This window comes from Mustela erminea, chromosome 4 (genome assembly GCF_009829155.1).
Source record: "Mustela erminea isolate mMusErm1 chromosome 4, mMusErm1.Pri, whole genome shotgun sequence".
In the NCBI taxonomy this organism is placed as follows: domain Eukaryota; kingdom Metazoa; phylum Chordata; class Mammalia; order Carnivora; family Mustelidae; genus Mustela; species Mustela erminea.
The window spans coordinates 17,204,037-17,224,524 of NC_045617.1; the positions used below are offsets into that span (position 1 = coordinate 17,204,037).

The 20,488-nt window shown below is 41.0% G+C and overlaps 1 protein-coding gene across 2 annotated transcripts in view; it reads left to right on the forward strand.

Moving 5' to 3' along the window:
- The window catches only part of FRK (fyn related Src family tyrosine kinase), a 138,784-nt gene that overhangs the window by 83,634 nt on the left and 34,662 nt on the right, over nt 1–20,488 (forward strand). For both annotated transcript variants that reach the window (XM_032338776.1, XM_032338775.1), the window contains one exon: nt 8,579–8,700. In XM_032338776.1, coding sequence (XP_032194667.1) covers nt 8,579–8,700 — 122 coding nt within the window. The remainder of the gene's footprint in view (nt 1–8,578; nt 8,701–20,488) is intronic.

The window sequence follows — 20,488 nt, forward strand, 5'->3', positions numbered from 1 at the left end:
CTCCCAAAAGCGCTTAACACTCCCAAGTATGTGGCAAGAGCAAATAAAAGATTACATGAAAACACAGGCTTTATCGAGTTCAACATTCAGGATAAACTGAAAGACCTATAAATGCCCACACTGGGTACAATGTATTGTTTCATCAACAAGTATTTATTTAACTCTTCCAAAAGGCATATGGGGGTGGGGGGCGCCTGGGTGGCTCAGTAGGTTAAGCCTCTGCCTTCGGCTCAGGTCATGATCTCAGGGTCCTGGGATTGAGCCCCACATCAGGCTCTCTGCTCAGCGGGGAACCTGCATCCCCCTCCCTCTCTCTCTGCCTGCCTCTCTGCCTACTTGTGATCTCTGCCTGCCAAATTAAATAAATAAAATCTTAAAAAAAAAAAAAGTCATATTAGGTAAAGTTAGGCTTTGTACTGGGGAGGTCTGTAGCCTCAAGTGAACATGGAATAACTAGGAAAAAAAAAAAAAAAGGCAGCTCTAACTTTCGTATGCTACATGAGAAACCCAGAGGATGGTCACTGTTCTGGGGAATTCTGGGGAGGCGGATTTAAGCCATGCCAGAGCAAACAGCCGTAAGAGAATGAGTTTAGCTGGAGCCGAAGAGTGGATGGTAGGGAAGACACTGCTCAGGGAATGGCTGGTGTCCAGAAATGCAGAGGGCTTGAAATTCCAGGTCAATAAGGATTTTATTCCCTAAGCAAAGGGAACCCTTAAAACTTACTAATGTGTGTGCATCGGGGAGCTGTATCTGGTCGTAGGATCAAATGAATCATCTAGTGGCCACGGCGTGAGCCAGGCTGGGGAGTCCACGGGAATGCATGTGACGCTGTTAACAGCAGACCCTGCCTCCTTGGATCTGATCAGTAACCGCAGAAGCTGTTAACATTAGGGAGCACGGAGAGTGGAACGTTGCCATAATCTAAGTGGTGATGATGAAGGGGACAAAGTTCGCGACGAGGGAAATGAAAAGGAGGGAATGAATAACAAAATACATGTGAGCATTAATTGCCTTTTCTTTGTCCTTATGCTCTGTAAGTGGGAAAAGGGTGCATTTTCTGTGAGCTAAAGGGGCCGCTGAGCCTCGGGAGGTTTAGTAGAGGGCAGGGCCTTGCGTACCCAGACAGGAAGGGGCTCTACCTCAGCGGCTGTCCTGGCCGTGTTGCCCAGATGCAGATAGATGCAGGGCGGTCGCGGAGGACTGCCACGGCTCCGGGGACCATGCGAATGATTTAGTTATGATAAGGGACTAACTGCGATGGTGAGCGTACCCTGCAGACTGTAGGTGTTTTGCAGATGTTAGTGTCTGATGCCCGCAAGCCACGCCGGTGAGGATGATGGGTGGTTTTATGCACTGTAACTTGTGTCTGCGATGACAACAATAAAGACAGAGCTGACCCCGAGTTCCCACCTGGGCAGGCACCCCAGGTTACCTCCCTCATGGGTGGCTGTGCCACGCGGATCTGCCCATTTTCCTTTCCGCAGTTTCTGGAAGGGCACCAGCATTCTTCTGGGGCTGGTTTTAGAAACTTATTTTTCTTCAGGGTCTGTCTACTGTGGTTGAAGGTCAGCTGTCTTGGTTGTGAGGGAGGCATGGGGAAAAGAAATGATATGTTAAACTTTGTGAATGTTAGCCAGCAGTTATTAGGAATAGGTGTTCTCTTTTTAAAAATGTAGGATGAGTGGTGCCTAGCTGGCTGAGTCAGTAGGGCATGCCGCTGCTGATCTTGGGGTTGTGAGTTCAAGCCCCACACTGGACATAGAGCTTACTTTAAAAAAATGTAGGAGGAAGCTAACACCATTAGATCAGAATTATGAGAGTACTAGACATCTACTTTGTGCCAGTCAGCAGAGCGGACAGAATAAAAGTATTAGGAGGAGATGAGGACATATTTGGGGAGGTACCGCATTTATTTAAAAACAATTTTCTTTTAATTTAGTAGGCTCCGTGCCCGATATGGGGCTTGAACTTGGGATGCTGAGATTGAGAATTCTATGCTCTACCAACTGAGTGAGCCAGGTGCCCCTGGAGGTACCACATCTATTTACTTGTTGATTTCCCTAAATTTTGATTGATATCTATATTATTTAAATGTTGATATTCAGTAACAATGCATACATTCTGTTTTTTTTTTTTTAGGACTAATTTTGTCTTTTTTGTCAAATAAAGTACTTCCAGTTACCACACTACAGCTTCAGCCTTTCTGAATTAGTAAAATGGCCTACTGCCCCCTGGTGGCGGCATGTCCTAGTCAAGACCGAGCCGGCAGGACCCACTGGGGAGGAAACTTGCCATCCAAACACATCTAGAGAAGTGAGATCACATCCACATATTCATTCATGTTTCATCATGACCTCCCACCTAACACATCTAAAACCAAATATATAATTTCTCCCTTAAATTCGTTTTCTGAAAGTAGGTGCTATTTATTGATCATAAATGTGGCCAGGTACCTGGCCCTTGATACACATCATTTTTTTTTTTTTTTTTTAACTCTCAAAACAAACCTACCTGGCAGTTATTATTATTTTCGCTAACAGACGACAAAGTCCATTCCAGGCATAGAGAGGTTGAGTTTCCCAGCGAGATGCTGTAGCTCATAATCTTTATGGTGCTCTGCCTTTAATGTGTTGCTGGGTCTATTGTTCTTCAGTCGTCCAGACTTGAAACCCTGGGGTTATGTTTGCTCTCCTGTCTGTTTCCCTCCTCATCCATCAGCACCTTCCCGTGCTCCTTTGAGATTTTCCTTGTCTCTATCAATTCTAACTGCCAAAGTTTCTACTTCAGCTCTCATATAGCATGCGGATTTTTATAGCATATTTCTGATTGGCTTCCTTAGATGTTTTTTCTGTTTAAGTAGATTGCAAAGTAATATAAAACTACCTTTACTATAAATATATACACATTATGGGGAAGAATGCAGAGTAAAAAGTGAAAGGTTTTTGTTTTTGTTTTTGTTTGCCAATGTTTTTGTTATCACTTACTAATCTCCAGAGAAGTAAGCACATATCAGTTTTGGTTTGTTGGTTTTTAAAATATAAATAAAACTAATATTTTGATTACTCTACAGTTTACTCTTTTTTGTTCAGGTATATATCTTGCAGATCTTTCTGGGTCTGGGTCAGAATTTATACACAGTAGACACTGGATAAATGTTTGCAAAATAAACCTTAGACTTCAGTCACATTCAAAACCAACATTATGCTTTTTGCTTCATTTTCATCTATTTGAAGCACTTCCCTCTCCTAGGTTATTATGAGTCCCTTCTCCTTTTTGGTTATCTTTTTTTTTTTTTTTTAAGATTTTATTTATTTATTTGACAGAGAGATCACCAGTAGGCAGAGAGGCAGAGAGAGAAAGAAGCAGTCTCCCTGCTGAGCAAAGAGCCTGATGTGTGGCTCGATCCCAGAACCCTGAGATCATGACTTGAGCCGAAGGCAGAGGCTTAACCCACCGAGCTACCCGGGCGCCCCCTTTTTGGTTATTCTTAATCAAGATCTCATTCATGGCGAGTCTGGCATAGCAATAAAGATTAGTTTCATTAAAGATCAATAAAATGTGTGTGTAGGGTCATTTTATTGGATAATTTTCCACAGGTAAACACCAAACTCTTTTTATTCTCAGCTGTCTCATAAAATTGTTTAACTTTTTTTTTTGTTTTACTATTTCTATAACTCAGTAGTTCTCAGATTTTACTGTGGATCAGATGCATCTGGTGACTTAGTGAAACCCAGATTGTTGAGCACCACCGCACAGTCTCTGATTTAGAGGTATGGGAGATACCTGCCAATTTCCTTTTCTAACATGTTTGCACGTGATGCGGATGCTTCTGGTCCAGGCACCACACTTGAAGGGTCACTGATCTGTAAGACTCTTCCTGGGTGTTTCCCTGTAAGACTCTCCCTGGATCCATCCTGAGATACCCTGATTACTTCGCAGCACTTACTGTTTACTGCACACAAGAAGTAAAGCAGAAAGAGGGCATTGAAAGTGGCTGTGGTGGGCACACAGGCCTGGGGTGTGCGTGACCCTCCGGAATGGGGCCAACAGGGGCTCTAACAGGCAGAATGGAGAAGAATGACCGTTTTGCCACAGGCTCAGACCACAGATTAAGGCATGTTTTTCCTATATGTGGAGGGAGGAAAGAATTATCTTTCTCCGTGGTTGCGTCATTACTGAGTATGAAAGATGGCATTGTAATGACACTACCTCCAGAAAACAACTTTTTTATTCAGTTCCTGGTGTAGCTCAGCCAAGAAAAATTCCAGGTATTAAGCGAGCTGATGCATCCAGTCAAATATTTATATCCATTTCATTGTTACTGTGGAGTCAATACTGGTGTGATTTGCCTTGTAAAATGAGTATGTGCAAGAATCTAAAATTGGTGAGACAAAAAGGATTTTTAAAAAATTACCACGGAGTTCCTCTCTACAAATGTTGTAAAATTACTCTGTCTTTGATTTACAGAAACTGCTTGTTTATACGTATATTGGGCAGAGAAAATACATCATTTACAGATTTGATTATACAAAATATAAATGTAATGTATGTATTGAAAATATATAATGGAATTTATTCTTGAGAATGATGAGATATATGAGATATAATCATACTTCTAAGAATTTACTCTGACAGATAAATTGTAATTCTTGTAAAGGTTTAAATATTTATATTTTGAGCAAACATGTTAATGCTGATGCATAATCAATATACTCAGAAGCAAGGAAACGCATGGGGTTGATCAGTATATTTGATCCATGCTGCTAATGTGCTTGAAATGTTGGTGCAAAGAAATTTTGCCATTTCAGGAAATGGAATAAAAAAATACTATTAGCTATTAACTATTGGCTTTCATTAAGCATGCAACTGTCCATGAAAATATATAATTTTTTTATGTGCTCACTTCAATGACGTCACAGTAGTATGTGTCAGTCTTCAACTCCCTTTAGTCCCTCAACAGTTTGTTTTATCTGCTGTGTATTATTCTACCTTATATCTGTAACTAAGTTTATCTCTTTCCCTACAATGGACTTTTAGGTTGTTTCCAATGTTTCAGTGCTAGAATTCTTCAGTGAATGTTCTTGTGATTCGTGTCCTTGAGCACATATGGCATATAATGTAGAAGTGAAGTTGAATGGTATACAAATACCATTATTAGATATTGCTAGATTGCTCCCTGAAATAGTTGTACCACAGGATATTGCCTCTAGTATTGTAGGAAAATTATTGTTGCACATTTTTCCCAATGGCCGAATGTGAAAGTTTTAAATTTTGTCCAACCTGAAAAGTGTGAAATTTCATTGTTTTAATATTTATTGGTATAGATCGTAGTATTGCTACAGAGACTGTGCTTCTTTTCTTATTTTTCTTAGTTACTGGATTTTCTTTTTCTATGAACTGTACAATTATATACTACGCCAATTTTTCTACTGTGTTATCTCTTTTTAAAAAATTCCTTTTAGGAGTGCTTGGGTGGCTCAGTTGGTTAAGCATCTGTCTCCAGCTCAGGGCCTGATCCCAGGGTTCTGGGATTGAGCCCCGCACTGCGTGCCCTGCTCAGCAGAGAGCCTACTTCTCCCTCTGCTGCTCCCCTTGCCTGTGTTCTCTTTCTCTCTCTCTCTGCCAAAGAAATAAATAAAGCCTTTAAGAAGTATGTAAAGATTTATTTATTTATTTTGAGAGAGAGAGAAAGAGCACACTGGTGTAGGGGTGGAGTAGAGGGAGAGGGACAGAATTCCATGCAGAGCCCCCCTCTGTGCGCAGAGCCCAAGGCAGGGCTTGACCCCATGACCCCTGAGACCAAGCATGACGAGCCAAAATCAAGAGTAGGGCGCCTAACCAATGGAGCCACTCAGGCGCCCCTGTCTTTTTTTTTTTTTTTTTTAATTGATTACAGGTCTCTATGTAATTCGAACACTCTTCTTTCTTGATTATATACTTTGCAAATATTTTCTCCAGGTCTGTGGCTTGTATTTTTTTTTAAGATTTTATTTTTATTTATTTGACAGAGAGACATGCAGTAAGAGAGAGGACACAAGCTGGGGTAGTGGGAGAGGGAGAAGCAGGATCCCTGCTGAGCAAGGAGCCCAATGTGGGGCTCAATTCCAGGACCCTGAGAACAGGACCTGAGCCGAAGGCAGATGCTTAACCGACTGAGCCACCCAGTCGCCCCTCTGGCTTGTATTTTAATTTTATTTCATGATAATCTTTTCATTGTGGTGTAAGAAATATTATTAATCTTTTCCCTTAAGGTTTTTAATGTCCTTTTCTTTTTGTCTTATCTAAGAAACCTTCCCTAGTCTGGTATCCTCAGAAAGTTTTAAAGCTTGCTTTAGGTCATTAAGCCACGTAAAACTATGATGTATATTGTAAGTAGCATCAATTAATTTTTTCCATATGGATTTTTAATGGTACTAACATTGGTTATTGAATAGTCTGTACTTTCATCTCTAATTTGTGTGTTTGGGTCTGTTTGAGGTTGTTGTTGTTGTTTTTTTTTCCATTGTTCTGTTGACTTATTTCTGTACTCATAGAAAACATGCATTTTTCTTTCTCTGTGAATTGGTTAAATAGCCCTTCGGATTGTCACCATGCCTGCCATAGTTTCCGTCAGATAAGCAATAGTCTGTGACATCGATTTGGCCCCCGATACTGAATCAGCGGGCTGGTCTTTAGTGCAGTCTACCAAACAATGCCAGCTCTCTGCCTTCTGGAGAATGGTGTGATTGTGTTTCCTACTCTCTTTGTATTTAGGCACAAACATAAGACTTATTTGCAATGGTTTCATTCTTGTATAGAAACTTTAACTAGAAGCTGCAGGAACCAGCCTGTGGTTGGCCACATAATTCACGTTTGCTTCCACGTTTGCTGAGGAAGCATGGAGACGGAAATGCCCTGGTAGAGCTAGAGACAGACCTAGAGGGGCACCTGGGTGGCTCAGTGAGGGGGGGAGTGGAGAGACAGACCTAGATCAGAGCCCACGTGACCTTCCATGGACATGCAGCTAAGGGAAAAACAGATCTCTGTTGTCTTAAACCATGGAGATTTTTAACATTGTGCATATATATAACCTGGCATATCCTAACTGATATAGTTAATATTGTGTATTTCCAACTTGATGATTGGCAAAATGGTAAACAAGCACCTTGCCTTTGTTAGAGGGTAATGATTATGTTTTAGTGCCTCTCTTTCTACTTCCTTCCCCTCTTTCTTCCGATTGTATCCCCCTCAGTAGACTCATACCCCCAGTATCCATGACCCATCAAGCCAGTCCATGACCTGTCACGCCAACTGGAGCCAGTTTTTGGTGGCCTGTATTTCCTCCCCTCAGCCTGCAGCTCCTCACACGGCCTATATGTCTCCCCCCAAGCCCATGTTTCCCCTCTTTGAGTGTCTGTATTTTTAAAGAAGATACCTGGAAAGATAAAATGTTTGACCTAAAATCTTAAATGATAAAGATCAACTTTGTGACTCTAGAGTGAGGCGTCATGAAGTTTTCTCAACTTCTCAACTTTCTCAACTTCCTCATATGATCACATTAGTGTCTACAGACTTTATCTACATCTTAGACTGGCTCCAATGTTAAGGTCCATAATTCTTGGGTGCCTGGGTGGCTCAGTCAGGGAAGCACCCAACTCTTGATTTCAGCTCAGATCATGATCTCAGGTTCCTGGGATTGAGCCTCGCATCAGCAGAGGGCTCCCTGCTCAGCAGAGAGCCTGCTTCTCCCTCTACCTGCCACTCCCCTTGCTTGTGTTCTCTCTCTTTCTGTCAAATAAATAAATAAATTCTCAAAAATAAAATAAAATCCGTAATTCTTTGTCGGGATTAAACTCATTCACAAATATGTGTTCAATATCTGACTTATGTATCTGGAATGTTCAGGATGGAAGGGTAAAGATGAGAGGTGGGGGGAGGCACTAGGAAGATACTTCCCAAGTGGAGACATCTTTTCACATTATCTCTCCACCAAGGGCAATTTCCTTTATATTTGAGAAGTTCCTCCTAAGCATGCAAAGATCATCTCATATTATGGTGCCACTGGGCAGTAACTGATGGAGTGGGGTGGTGGTGGTGGGGGGGAAATTAATGCCCAGAGAACTACATTTTTAATTGTTCACACTTTAATGTGAAATGTAGGACTCCTTTGATTGGAGTGTTTGCCTCCTAGCACCTAGAAGGTGTTAGGTGAGGCGGTGAAAGTTTGATGGTGGTGGTGAATAATTATAGAGCTTGGACCCAGCAGGCTAATGTGGTGGGCCCACCCCGGAGGCTTTGAACTTGACAGAAGGAGGGCACATTACCTCTCAGACAGAACAGAACTCAGATGTGAGAAGGGAGGTAGTAGCAGGCATCAGCCAAATCCCTATTCTGTAATTTTTAAAAGACTCCTGGTAAGGATTACAGACATCCAGAAAAATCATCTCAAGTATCAAAAGGTGCCATTTATACCTGGTATAGTTTCAGTAAAGAATAGCAAACATTTCTGATGTTAGAATACTTTCTTGCCAGACTTCCTGCTCCTTAAAAAATGACTGTTGATTGGTTAATTAAAGTTTACATCTGTCTCTTTTTTAGGTGGTTTTTTGGAGCAATCAAGAGAACAGATGCAGAAAAACAACTATTATATTCAGAAAATCAGACTGGTGCCTTTCTAATCAGAGAGAGTGAAAGCCAGAAAGGAGATTTCGCCCTTTCAGGTATGGGCCAGTGTTCTGTGTGATTGAAGTGTGGGTTGGAGAGTCTGTAGTAATGAATCTGTTGTGTGAGCATGGACAGGTTAATTTGAAATTTGCCTTATTTCTTATGTTCATAATAAGTGCCAAATGAAATCTGAACTGCCCAAGAGTAATGCAGAAATTAGCAAGCAATTTCTGTCTGCGGATAGGACTCTCTGTAAGCAAATACGTGCGCTCTGGATATGAAATGACAATCATATAGATCAGGCTGCATTTTCTCACTTTTGCATCATCTAGGGGTCTGTCCTTCTAGGGAAATGATAAGCCCAAAGCGAAAACTACGCTGTTGTCAAAAATTGATCTTTCCCCAATACAGTTTGACTTTTTGTGTTTCATTTGTCTTTGCCCAGTGAAAGAATTGAAATGCTGGAGGCAGTTGCATTTAGTTAACTCCATGACATGTACAATTTAGCCAAATGTAGTTTTCTAATTAAGAGTAAAATACATGTTTACTTTACATTTTCTTAGGAAGGAAGAAAGACCTGGGAATGGCCTTTAATAGTTACAGGTGCTTACATGCATGTCTCTGCCTTCAAGAATCTATGTTTCTTGGGGCACCTGGGTGGCTCAGTTGGTTAAATGTCTGACTCTTGGATTTGGCTCAAGTCTTGATTTTGGGGTTCATGAGATGGAGCCCCTGAACCCCCTTCCTGGCTCAGACTCCATACTCAGCGGGGAGTCTGCTTGGGATTCTCTCTCTCTCTCTCCCCCTCTGCCCCTCCTCCTGCTCATGCTCTCTCTCTAAAATAAATGAATAAATGTTTGAAGAATTTGTTTCTTGGTGTATGTTGCAAGGCTACAGAACGTCCTTTCTTTTTTTTTTTTTTTTTTTTTTTAAAGATTTTATTTATTTTTCAGAGACAGAGGGAGAGAGCGCGAGCGAGCACAGGCAGACAGAGAGGCAGGCAGAGGCAGAGGGAGAAGCAGGCTCCCTGCCGAGCAAGGAGCCCGATGTGGGACTCGATCCCAGGACCCTGGGATCATGACCTGAGCCGAAGGCAGCTGCTTAACCAACTGAGCCACCCAGGCGTCCCCAGAACGTCCTTTCTTAAAGACCAACCAGACCATCTGTCATGTGATACCTTTTCTCTCCTTGCTCTGCTCTGACTTCTGTTTTGCCTGGGCCCATCTTGTGCTATGATCCACTTTAAAGTATGCACTATGTCTAGATATAAACCTTTTGGGGGAAAGGATTTTGCCTTTCTTTATCCTTATTGCCCTGCAGTAAATGTTTATTGAACACAATGCCTACGTACCTTTATTGTGTCCGCCTAGCTCACTGAGCTGAGGTCAGGACGGCCTTCATGGTGCACCCGGGAAGCAAGCCCTGAGCTCAGTATGTCCTAGGAACTTTGACTGGATCTGAACTCAGGCCAGACTGTGTGTGTTTGGGACCCATTTTTCTTACTCACACCAGGCAGTCCCAAATATCGGGGCAGATGGGTAGGAGCTGGAAAGGAGTAAGGGCAGTGGTGTTGAAGCACCTTTTTTCAGAGGCTCCATCCTTCAGCCCCTGCCTCTTCCTGCTCCAAGTTCATATGGTGTTCTCAGATTGTTTGGCTTCATGTCTACTCTGCTTAGGGGATGCTGTTCTGATTACCATTTCTGGAATGTACCACTGACCTTTCTAATCTTACTTATGACCAAGGTGATAATGAAACAGTATCATGACTGACAGTGATGTCCCATTAGCCCGTGACTTCATACTAGAGCACACCTATCCACACCTGGGGGACATGCATGAATATTTTGTTAGATCTAATAACTTTTTTCTGCTCATGAAAGTAACATCAGCCTTGTTATATAAATAGAGAAGCTCAAAGAAGAATCAAAAATACCACCTTCTGAAGATACATTTTTCATATCTAAATACCTTTCCTGGCAAGCTTTTTTCTGTACTTCACCTGTAAGTATATTTAAATAAACACACACTTGTACTCAGAAAATAAATAGAGATCATCTTGTAAAGAAAAAAAATATAGATATGAGTTTGTATATATGCTATCTGTATTTATAAATACATACACACATATTTGTGTGTGCACACACACGCAGTGGACCTAGGCCACATTTTTCTTATTTGTCTCCCAGTGTCCTGTGAACGATTTTGCATGTCCTTTCATATCCTTCTACATCATTATGTTTAGAAACCACATAACCTTCCATTGGATGGGAATTTCATCATTTAACCTATTTCATGTTTTATATATTTTTTAGCTATTTTGCTGTTACAAAGTATGATGCCATGAACATCCTTATAGATAAATATTGGAAGATTTCCATGAGAATGTTATACTCCGAGGGAGAAAAAACAAGTCTTTTGGAAATCTCTATGCTTCACGATAAGAGATAGAAGAGAATTGCCAATTTAAATCTATCCGTTTGTTTATTTGGCTTTCCCAATACTTATATGCAAATTTAGGTAATCATTATTTAGCTAAAAGCTAGATTAAATGTTTTGGATTAGCATTAAACATATAGAAGAAGATTTCCATGAGGAAAACAAACTAAAAGTAGAACGACTTGAGTCATATCTTTGAATAATGCCCAGGCTGCAGTGACTATTCTGAACACTTTCTAAGTAGAATATTATGGAACAAAACAGCTTTACAGGCTTAGAACAAAATTACAAGGATATTGGCTTTTATGTGCTGAGAATACTCTAGCGCTTGCTTATGGATTTAGGAAGCTTTGTAGGCCTTGCTTGGAAACCAGGATATCATTATAGATTCCTTTTGAATGAAGTCAAACAATTTAGAGTCTTTCAAACAAATTATCTGATTGCTGTGTATTCACTGGGGGACAGAGTAAATGCGGACCATTATATTCTACTGAAAGGAACATTTTCTTATTAGCCAGAAGGAGGGCTATCCAAGAGAAAAATGGAACGAAAAAGGTCTTCAATATGTCTACATTAAAACAAACACACAAACAGCCGACCCCACTGCCGACCGTTGATTACCACTGAGAATCGTCAGATAGACCATGGATTGATTTCTTAGTGCAGTTGTCCCCTTAATCAGCCTGAACTGATGGTCTTCCATTTTGCTGACTGCTCTGCTGCCACAGGAAGGCAAATAATACCCCCCTTCTAGCTCTGTGTTTCCCACACATGTTTTCCTCGGAAGTATTGTCTTTATTCCTTGGGCAGCAACGGCTTACAGCTGTCAGAAGAGCTTCATGACGGAGCGTGATTTATGGACGCTGGGGCGGGCTGGAGAAGCGGCAGCCCAGGGTTGGGGTGGGAGCTAATTGGCTTGTTGTGATCCTTGCATGGCTGTCGGCTCTTATGAGGTCTGAGTAGATCTGGAAAGAGAGTTAGGGCCGTGACACTTCTCATAATGGCATGACACTAATTAGCTGTGAATTACAGCAGCACTTTTGGATATTACATATTATATGTGGTCGCCAGAGAATCTGTCTTCATTAGATGCATGACAGGTAGTTTTAGTAGCCTTACTGTTGTTTGTCACTGATAGTGAATTGTTTTTCTGATGAAAAATATAAAATTTCGATTGCGCCTCAACTTGCTTGGTCATTTTTTTACTTCAGTCGAGTCCTTTAAAGGCAATCATTATTGTTACCACCATTAATATTAAGTTGATGTTTGGAGTTCTTTACACATTTATATTATTGTTTAAGATACAGTTTGAAGAAAACACACTTAGAAGGCTAAAACTGAGCTGTAGGTAGGTTTTTCAGAAGAGACTCTGCATTACACATTGTCATTTTACTTTGGGCAACGCTGCATATAGAAGCCTCCGGAGTAGTAGAGGGGATTCCAGATTCATCGTCCGTGAAACCCTTTTAAGAGCAAGCGACAACAGATTGAAATAGTTGAAAAGTGATGGCGTCGCGGACACAAAGCAAAAAAGCCCATCGGCGGGATTCCGGGAGATGCCTTCAGGAGTTGACATCATTTATTTATACATTTGCTTATTTCTCCAACCAGCATTCAAGTGCTTACCGCGGGCCAGGCCTTGGCTCAGTGAAGGGCAGCAAAGACAACAAGGCACAGTCCCGGGACCCAGTCTTGGGGAAGATTATAACAGAGCTACCTAGTGAGAGCGGTGGGGACAGGGACCCATCTCTAACGAGGGGGCAAGGAGGTTTCACAGAGGAGGAAGCATTTGTGTTCCGGCCCAATTTCTGTTGCCAGGTAGCAGTGTAGGAAGGCAAGGGCACAGGGTTTTATGTCTGTGGGGTGTGCGTGTGTGTGTGTGTGTGTAGTGGGGATGGAGATAAGGAGAGGAGAGGAGGAATGGTAGAAAATGAGCCTGGAAAAGAGTTGGAGCTACACCATTCAGGGCCTGGTATACCACGTGAGGGATCTGGACCTTGTGCTACAGGGGAAGGTTTAGGCAGAAAGTGACCTGGTCTGACCTTCGAGAGCATGTGGAAAAGGGACAAGGTTTACAGATGATAGTCTTCAGAGGAGTGACAGGGCAAACAATAGTGGCATCTCTCATCCCTGTTTGAAATCCTAGGTGTGTGCAAGGCGTCAGAGTTCCTCATCATCCCACACCGGGGGGCAACGGGACCCAAGCTCAGGGCATTCCAACTGAGGCTGTGCTCTGGCACAGGCATGCCCAGAAGCCACACGGCCTGTCTATTGCTGCGCTTTCCTTATGGGGCAAGTATGGGAATCACCCGAGGACCCACGACAGCGGTCTTTGCCTTGGTGTTGAGGAGTCTGGCTTTTTATCAGCTATTTGCCAGGTTATTTGGAAATCTCAGCACCTATGGGCTTTGGGCACAGTGGGAAACTGCAGCTCCTTTTTTCATCCAAGGAAACCGTGGGATCTCTTGAAAGTGGAGATCATCCTCCTGATCGAGGGTGACAGTGAAACAGACCCAGTGGGTCCCTCCCACACAATCAAGAATAAGCTCGTAGGGCTCTTCACTAGAGAATCCTGCTTATCTCTACAGATGACAGCCTGAAGCAGAGCAGAGGTATGGCAAATAGAGAGTAGGAAAGAGAGGTGAGAAATATTAAGAAGATGGAACTGACAGGAGTGTGTGGCCGATCAGAATTAGGTACCATCGGACGTAGAATCCAGGCTGACTCTTGGGTCTCTCACTTGAGTGAGGGGGGTTAGTATCAAGATAAGATACGTAGGAGATGGCTTACAGAGAGAGAGCAGAAAACACCAAGGCAAGAACGCTTCGAGATGTTTGAGGCAATAGACATATGGCAGACATACAAGTAGCCATTATCTCATTTCTGACTTGTTTCTGTTGAATTTGAGCAGAGTACTTACTGTGACAAATTTCCATTACAGGGAATATATCTGTCTCATGGAATATGTTCGACTTGCACGATACTTTATGATTGCTGTGAGGTCCCTTCTTAAGAATATAAGATAACAGACCTGTACCCCCAAAACAAGTAATACATTATGTCAATTTAAAAAAAGAACATAAGCTAAGCCTCCATAGCGACATATTTTAATTTTTAAGTAAATATACTGATATAATTGGAACCAAATCAATGTTTTTGCCCTTCAGAGTAATAGATTGACCTTGACTAAAGTATTGCACAAAAGGTAGAAGTGTCTTATAGAAGGGATATCACTTTTGTTAGATGCCCTTAGCCAGGGCAACTGTGTGTTTGCGCATTGAGAGTAGCTTTGACGCTGGAAAGTGGCCGGAGTTATATGTTGCTACTTTCTGAATAACATGGACTGTTAGCCTGAGTGATACTGTGGGTACAAAGTGAAACAACTTTGTAAATATTTCTGCATGTCTTATAAATTAATTCTGAGGGTAGCTCAAAGGCTAATAATGAGTCGGTAACTCAAAAGCAGCTTCGCCAGGGAAAGATGCTCACCCTTTTGTGTTGACCTTGTGACTGTCCTTCACATTGAACTTTCATATTCCAAGATGCATTTGTGTTTATGAACACCTCTTTCACTGTAGGTAGACGTGTGCTTTTCAAACCAGATGGTAAACCCCTTGAGCAGAAGACACACACGTTTTTTTCTTCTGTTACGTTCTTCCTATCTCCACAGTTGCTGTATCATTTGCAAAGCCAGCAGAGGCTCAAACACTCCCCTCTTTACCCTATAGCTCACCAGGAGCAGAGATAAGCAAGGCCATTGTCACTTTCTTCCACCTCTGAAGGCTGGACCATGCACGATCACAAATTACCCTATTTGCTCTGCTTCAGGCTTATTTTTGACAGACTATTTCTCACCTTGACAGGTTAGCTGTTTCCAGGTAATAAGACTTTTGTAGACAGAGACAAAATTGGAAAAGGACAACACTTGTAGTGTGGCCTCTGTCTCTGCCTGGCCCAGGGTTCAGACCCAAACTCACTTCCACTGACGGAAGAGCTGTTATTACGCCCAGACATCTTGAGATCTGCTGGCTCTGCTCATCTGTTGCTGGCCCAGTGGCAAGAGGGCGTGTGTTTCATACCAGTCCCCTGAGCCATCCATTCATTCTTCATTTAAAATTAATGTGGACATAGTGGCCACAAGAGTGCGTCAACAGCCCTTTTACTATTAGCCATGAATGTAAATACAATTATATATCCCAAGTAGGAGTCAGGATTAAAGGTTGGAAAAAACTGCTCCTTGAATTTATTATGCAATGAAACTTCTATGGATTCTGGGAGCATTTTGATATTGGTTAAAGATGTTTTGCTTTTCAAAAAGTGCACATGCTGCAGAAAGAAATTTTTATGTTAATAACTCCAGTATCTCATATAAAATGTATTAAATTTTAAACATATTGGTGCCATCTTAGAAAATGCCTTTTAATTAAAGTCATAATTTAGTTGTATTCAGCTTAATTGCAAATATCATTGCCTATAATAGCAAGTGGCTTTTTTTGGTGAGTTATGGCATTTCTTAACATTTCCTTTTCTTAACATTACTACTGATAAATTATATTTCAAATGTTTTAAATACTCTATAAAGTTAAATTAACATTTTATTATCTAGTATATATATTTGTGTTTATGTCTGTACGTATACATACACACAGAGATGCACAGGCAGAGAACCTTTTCTCTAGGGCCCTGGCTCATGGAGAAATCTTCTGTCTTATTGAAAATCTATGACTAACATTTCTAGAAGCCACAGTATTCTTTAGGGCGCTTGCATTCTATTTTTTTTTCTTCTTCTTTCCACTTGTCTCTGAACACCACATACTAATTCATCTAAATTTTAGATTCTGGTTTTGCTTACCTTAGTTCATTTATTTAAAAAGAAAAAAGACCTTTCTGTGTGACTATTTTGAGCTATCTAGAGGAAAACACAAAAATAATGCATATTATTACTGCTTTTTGAATGTAATGTTATAATAATGAATTCCAGATATTAAATAAATCAGTGGGAAGTTGCTAAGTCATGTGGAGGTTGGCGAAATTGCTACCTTTTTGTAATTCAAGGTGTATGACATTCTGTTATTTTTCCCATTTTATTAGTTGCCAAATTAAACAGATTCTTTATTTACATTTTGTCCCATTTTATACTTCTAGGTGGACAGAGTAGCTAGCTACGAATGATTTGAGTTAGCATCCTCTTGTTTTCTATTTAAGAATATATGTAAGAGGGCACCTGGATGGCTCAGTTAGTTAAGCAGCTGACTTTGGCTCAGGTCATGACCTCAGGGTCCTGGAATGGACCCCTGCTTTGTGCTCCCTGCTCAGCAGGGAGACCCCTTCTCCCTCTCCCTCCGCCCCTCCCCAACTCGTGCTTGGACACTCCCTCTGTCTCTGTCTCTCAAATAAATAAATCTTTAAAAAAAAAACCAAAGCAACATACATACAAGATACAGCTCAGAGCAGCTCTGTAAACTGAGCCTGACTTGTTAGACTCTGGATGGATACTCTCCTGCCTTCAGTGTGAATGTCGCTGAATGCTGAAATGTCTTGAAGTGGCTAGAGCAGATTCCGACTTTCACAGCAGGTCAGGGCTCCACGAAGGAGTGGGGAGGCTCTGACCTGTGCTCAGGGTGTATTTCTGTCTTCGAGAGGCAGGACATGCGGCGACCAGGAAACCAAGCAGCCACTGCTCTCCTGAGTGAATGACTTACTGGTTTGGGTCTTCCCTTGGCATCCATTGGTTGCCCCCACCTTTTCTGCATCCATAGGGGACAGCCACTTGCCACACAGTAAATGTTATAAAGATGGAAATTGACAGGCAATGACAGTGTGTTGCAAATTGGGTGAATTTGACCTTACAGAAAGAAATGAGAACTCTTCTCTCTTGTGATGGTGTATGTCACCCATTCTTCTGGTTAAACAGAGTACCATAGACTGGGTGGTTTAAAACAGCCAGCATTTGTTTCACACAGTTCTGGAGTCTGGGAAGTCTAAGATCAAGGTGCCGGCAGATTGAATATCTGATGAGGAGTGTTCCTGGTTTGTAGCCGGCTGCCTTCTCGCTGTATCCTCGCATGGCAGAAGAGAGAGATGGCATGTGAGCTCTGGTCTCGTCCCCTCCTTCTGAAGGCCCTGTCCCTTCATGGCGATTCCACCTTCACGGCCTCATTTATATTTAAGCACCTCCCCAAACCACTTCCTAATACCATCATACTGGGGATTAGGGCTTCAGCAGGTGAATTCAAGGGGCAGACAAGCATCCATCAAGGACTGCATTCTGTTCCTTACAGTCAGCAGGTATACTGGGGGTACAGAGGATCCACCTTTCTTCCAGCAAAGCCACAAGGGCTGAACAACTACTGAACACTGGCAATCTGCTCTGAGGCTTGGTGCATTAGCAGCCCTGACGTGTGTGCCCTGAGAAGAAAACATACACACCTTCAACTGGATGGAGAGGAGGACCAGTGCACATTTTTTTTTTTTTTGAAATGCCAAGTTTCTTTTCATTGCGTATAATGGGGGGGGGGCGGGGATTAGAAGTAATGAGAGTCTGTATACCCAGTAACAAATTTTCCCAACTTCTATTCCAGCAGGTGAGGTCTTTGATAAGCCGAAAGTGGCCCATAGAACAGGCTTAGGGGGCCTATAAAATGCATTTGAAGAGCACCTCATATTACATTGTCTGTGCCCTGACTCGACAAAGCACATTCAAGTCTTAGAAGCCCTATAGCAAAGAAGCCTAACTTTTCAACCCAGAGTTTCCCAAACCACTTGATTATAGAGAACCATTTCTTTTTCTGTAAAAATGTGGTTTGGGAAAAAAATAATAGCATAAGAGATGATAAATGACAATCTGAAGATGTAGAGAAAAGTCATCTTTTGGAGACATATTCACTAAAAGGAACAGAAGACAATTCTTGAAAGCATTTGATTTGCAATTATAAAAGTCAAGAAAATACGAATTCCAAGAAATTAGGCATCAGAAGCAGCACAAACAGGCAAAAGATGGAGATACCAAACAGCAAAACTGTCACTTTCAGGATGTAAAGGGATACTTGAGATGCTCTCAGAGACAGAAAAAGACACGTGAAAATTTGTGAGGGAAAATAATGCACAAACAGGAGACTTTTCTTGAAATTTATAAGAATAATTAAATGCAAGCAACAGTTAAATATGCAGTAGAAGAAAACTTTCCTGAATTAAAGAAAAATAATCTGTGCTTGTCAATTAAAAGAACTTACATTGTTGCATGTAAAAGATCCTTAACTAGTGTATCTTTTCAAAATAATTTAGTATCAGTGTAAACCAAGAATTCTGTGAGCATCTAGGAAAAAAATAATTTCAAAGGAATGAAGATCGAGTTGGTTTCAGAATTCTTTTCCACACCATTCTTTTCCCACACCAAAACTCAATATAAACATTTAAAACAAACAAAAAAAATTTACCACTGATCAAGGACAAATAAATAAAGACCCACAATATGAAGTCTTCCCCCTAATCTTGTTGATGAAGTTAAAAAGGTAACTGTGTACCTTCACTCTAATCCACCAGTTGTAATACTTTGTGACATTTACTTTCTTGCCATCATTCATATATTGATATATGTCTCTTTATATAGACATTTATATAGAAGTTGCAGATATCATGTTATTTCACCTTTAAATCCTTTAGTATTAGGATGCATGTCCTAGGAATAAGGACACACTTTTATATTACCACAATACCATTATTAAACTCAAAAAATTTCACACTGATAGAACAATATTATCTATTACAGAGTATGTACTTAAATCTCTCCTAGTGTCCTTGCTAGCCCTTTGTTTATTTATTTGTGTTTTGATGCAATAAATGATCATGCATTGCATTTGGTTATTGTATCTCATTAGTCTCTTTTATCTTGAAGAGTCAAAGCCTTTGATAACTCTCCTTTGCATACCCATAAATTTTTATCTACCTTGACATTTCAGCCCTTCATAGAACTGCTCAAAGCCATCTCCCAGCCTAATCTTTCCTAGTCTCTGTAGTCAAACAGTGCTTCCTGCAAGGTGAATACCAGCTATTACAATGACCATTCCTTGCACTCCCCCCCTTCCTATTTTTTTTTTTAACTTTCTGAAATGAGCAAGGTACTTTAAGACTTAGCAGTGTGTTGCATGTAGAAGATCTTCTTGATAAATGTTTGTTTACTAAAGGTGGAATCATTTTAATAGTTAGCTACTAATTTTTTTTTTTTTTTGCCTTGCTTTCTTCTTCTTTTAAAAAAAGATTTATTTATTTGTTCAAGAAAGAGAGTGAAAGAGAAAGAGCCTGGGGTGGGGGGCATGGAGCAAAGGGAGAGGAAGAAAGAAGATTCCCTGCTAAGAATCTTTATCCTAGGACCCTGAGATCATGACCTGAGCCAAAATTAAGAGTTGGACACTGAACCTACTGAGCTATTCAGATGCCCTTCGCTTTTCTTTATATAGAAAAGCAATTTAAAAAAATATTGCTTTTTTACCAGGGGAGCACCTGGGTGGCTCAGTGGGTTAAACCTCTGTCTTAGGCTTAGGTCATGGTCTCAGGGTCCTGGGATTGAGCCCGGGATCTCTGCTCAGCAGGGAGCCTGCTCCCCACCCCCCGCCTGCCCCCCCCCCCCCGCCCCCGCTCTCTGACTGCTGCTCTGCCTACTTGTGATCTCCGTCTGTCAAATAAATAAATAAAATCTTTAAAGAAAATATTGGGAGGAATATTTATTTTGAACTATTTTAAATGATTTATTCATTGATTCATTCATTAACCCATTCATCATGAACCTTTCTTTTGTGTATGTTGTGTGGCATAACTGTATAAACAAACAGCTCAGACTATAACAAGCATTTGATTATTATGCATATAAAGCACTTATATGCAAATTGCATTTAGAACCCAGAGAAGAGAACAATTATTTCCTGGACTAAGAAGGGAGGGCATTACGGGGAATCAGACAACAGTCAACACTACCTAATAGTGAGTAGAAGTAAATGGAAAATAGTGCACACAAAATTAGTTTTTTTGTTCAGATAATGGCCATTATTCAGAATCTTTCTTACTTTGAAGAAAATCAAATGATGCCTTAGATGAAAATGGGAATTATTTTGAACACTTTGACAAAGTAGAGATCTGTAAATAATTCATCCATTACTACCGTATGCTTAGGTAACTATCAAGGTAATAAACTGTATTTATTATAAATGTGATCATGATCAATTCAACAAGAGTTTTATTTTTGAATAGCAAGACAATGCCAGAACTGAGATTTGAACCCGGGTCTCTTTGGATCTTGGGCCCAAATAACATATAAACTTAATGATCACAAACTGAGGTAAAGGGAAAAGAATAAAAGAAAAGCTGAGCAGTGAAAGACAGCAGGAGGCAGAGAGAAGAACATTTGAGAAGGCA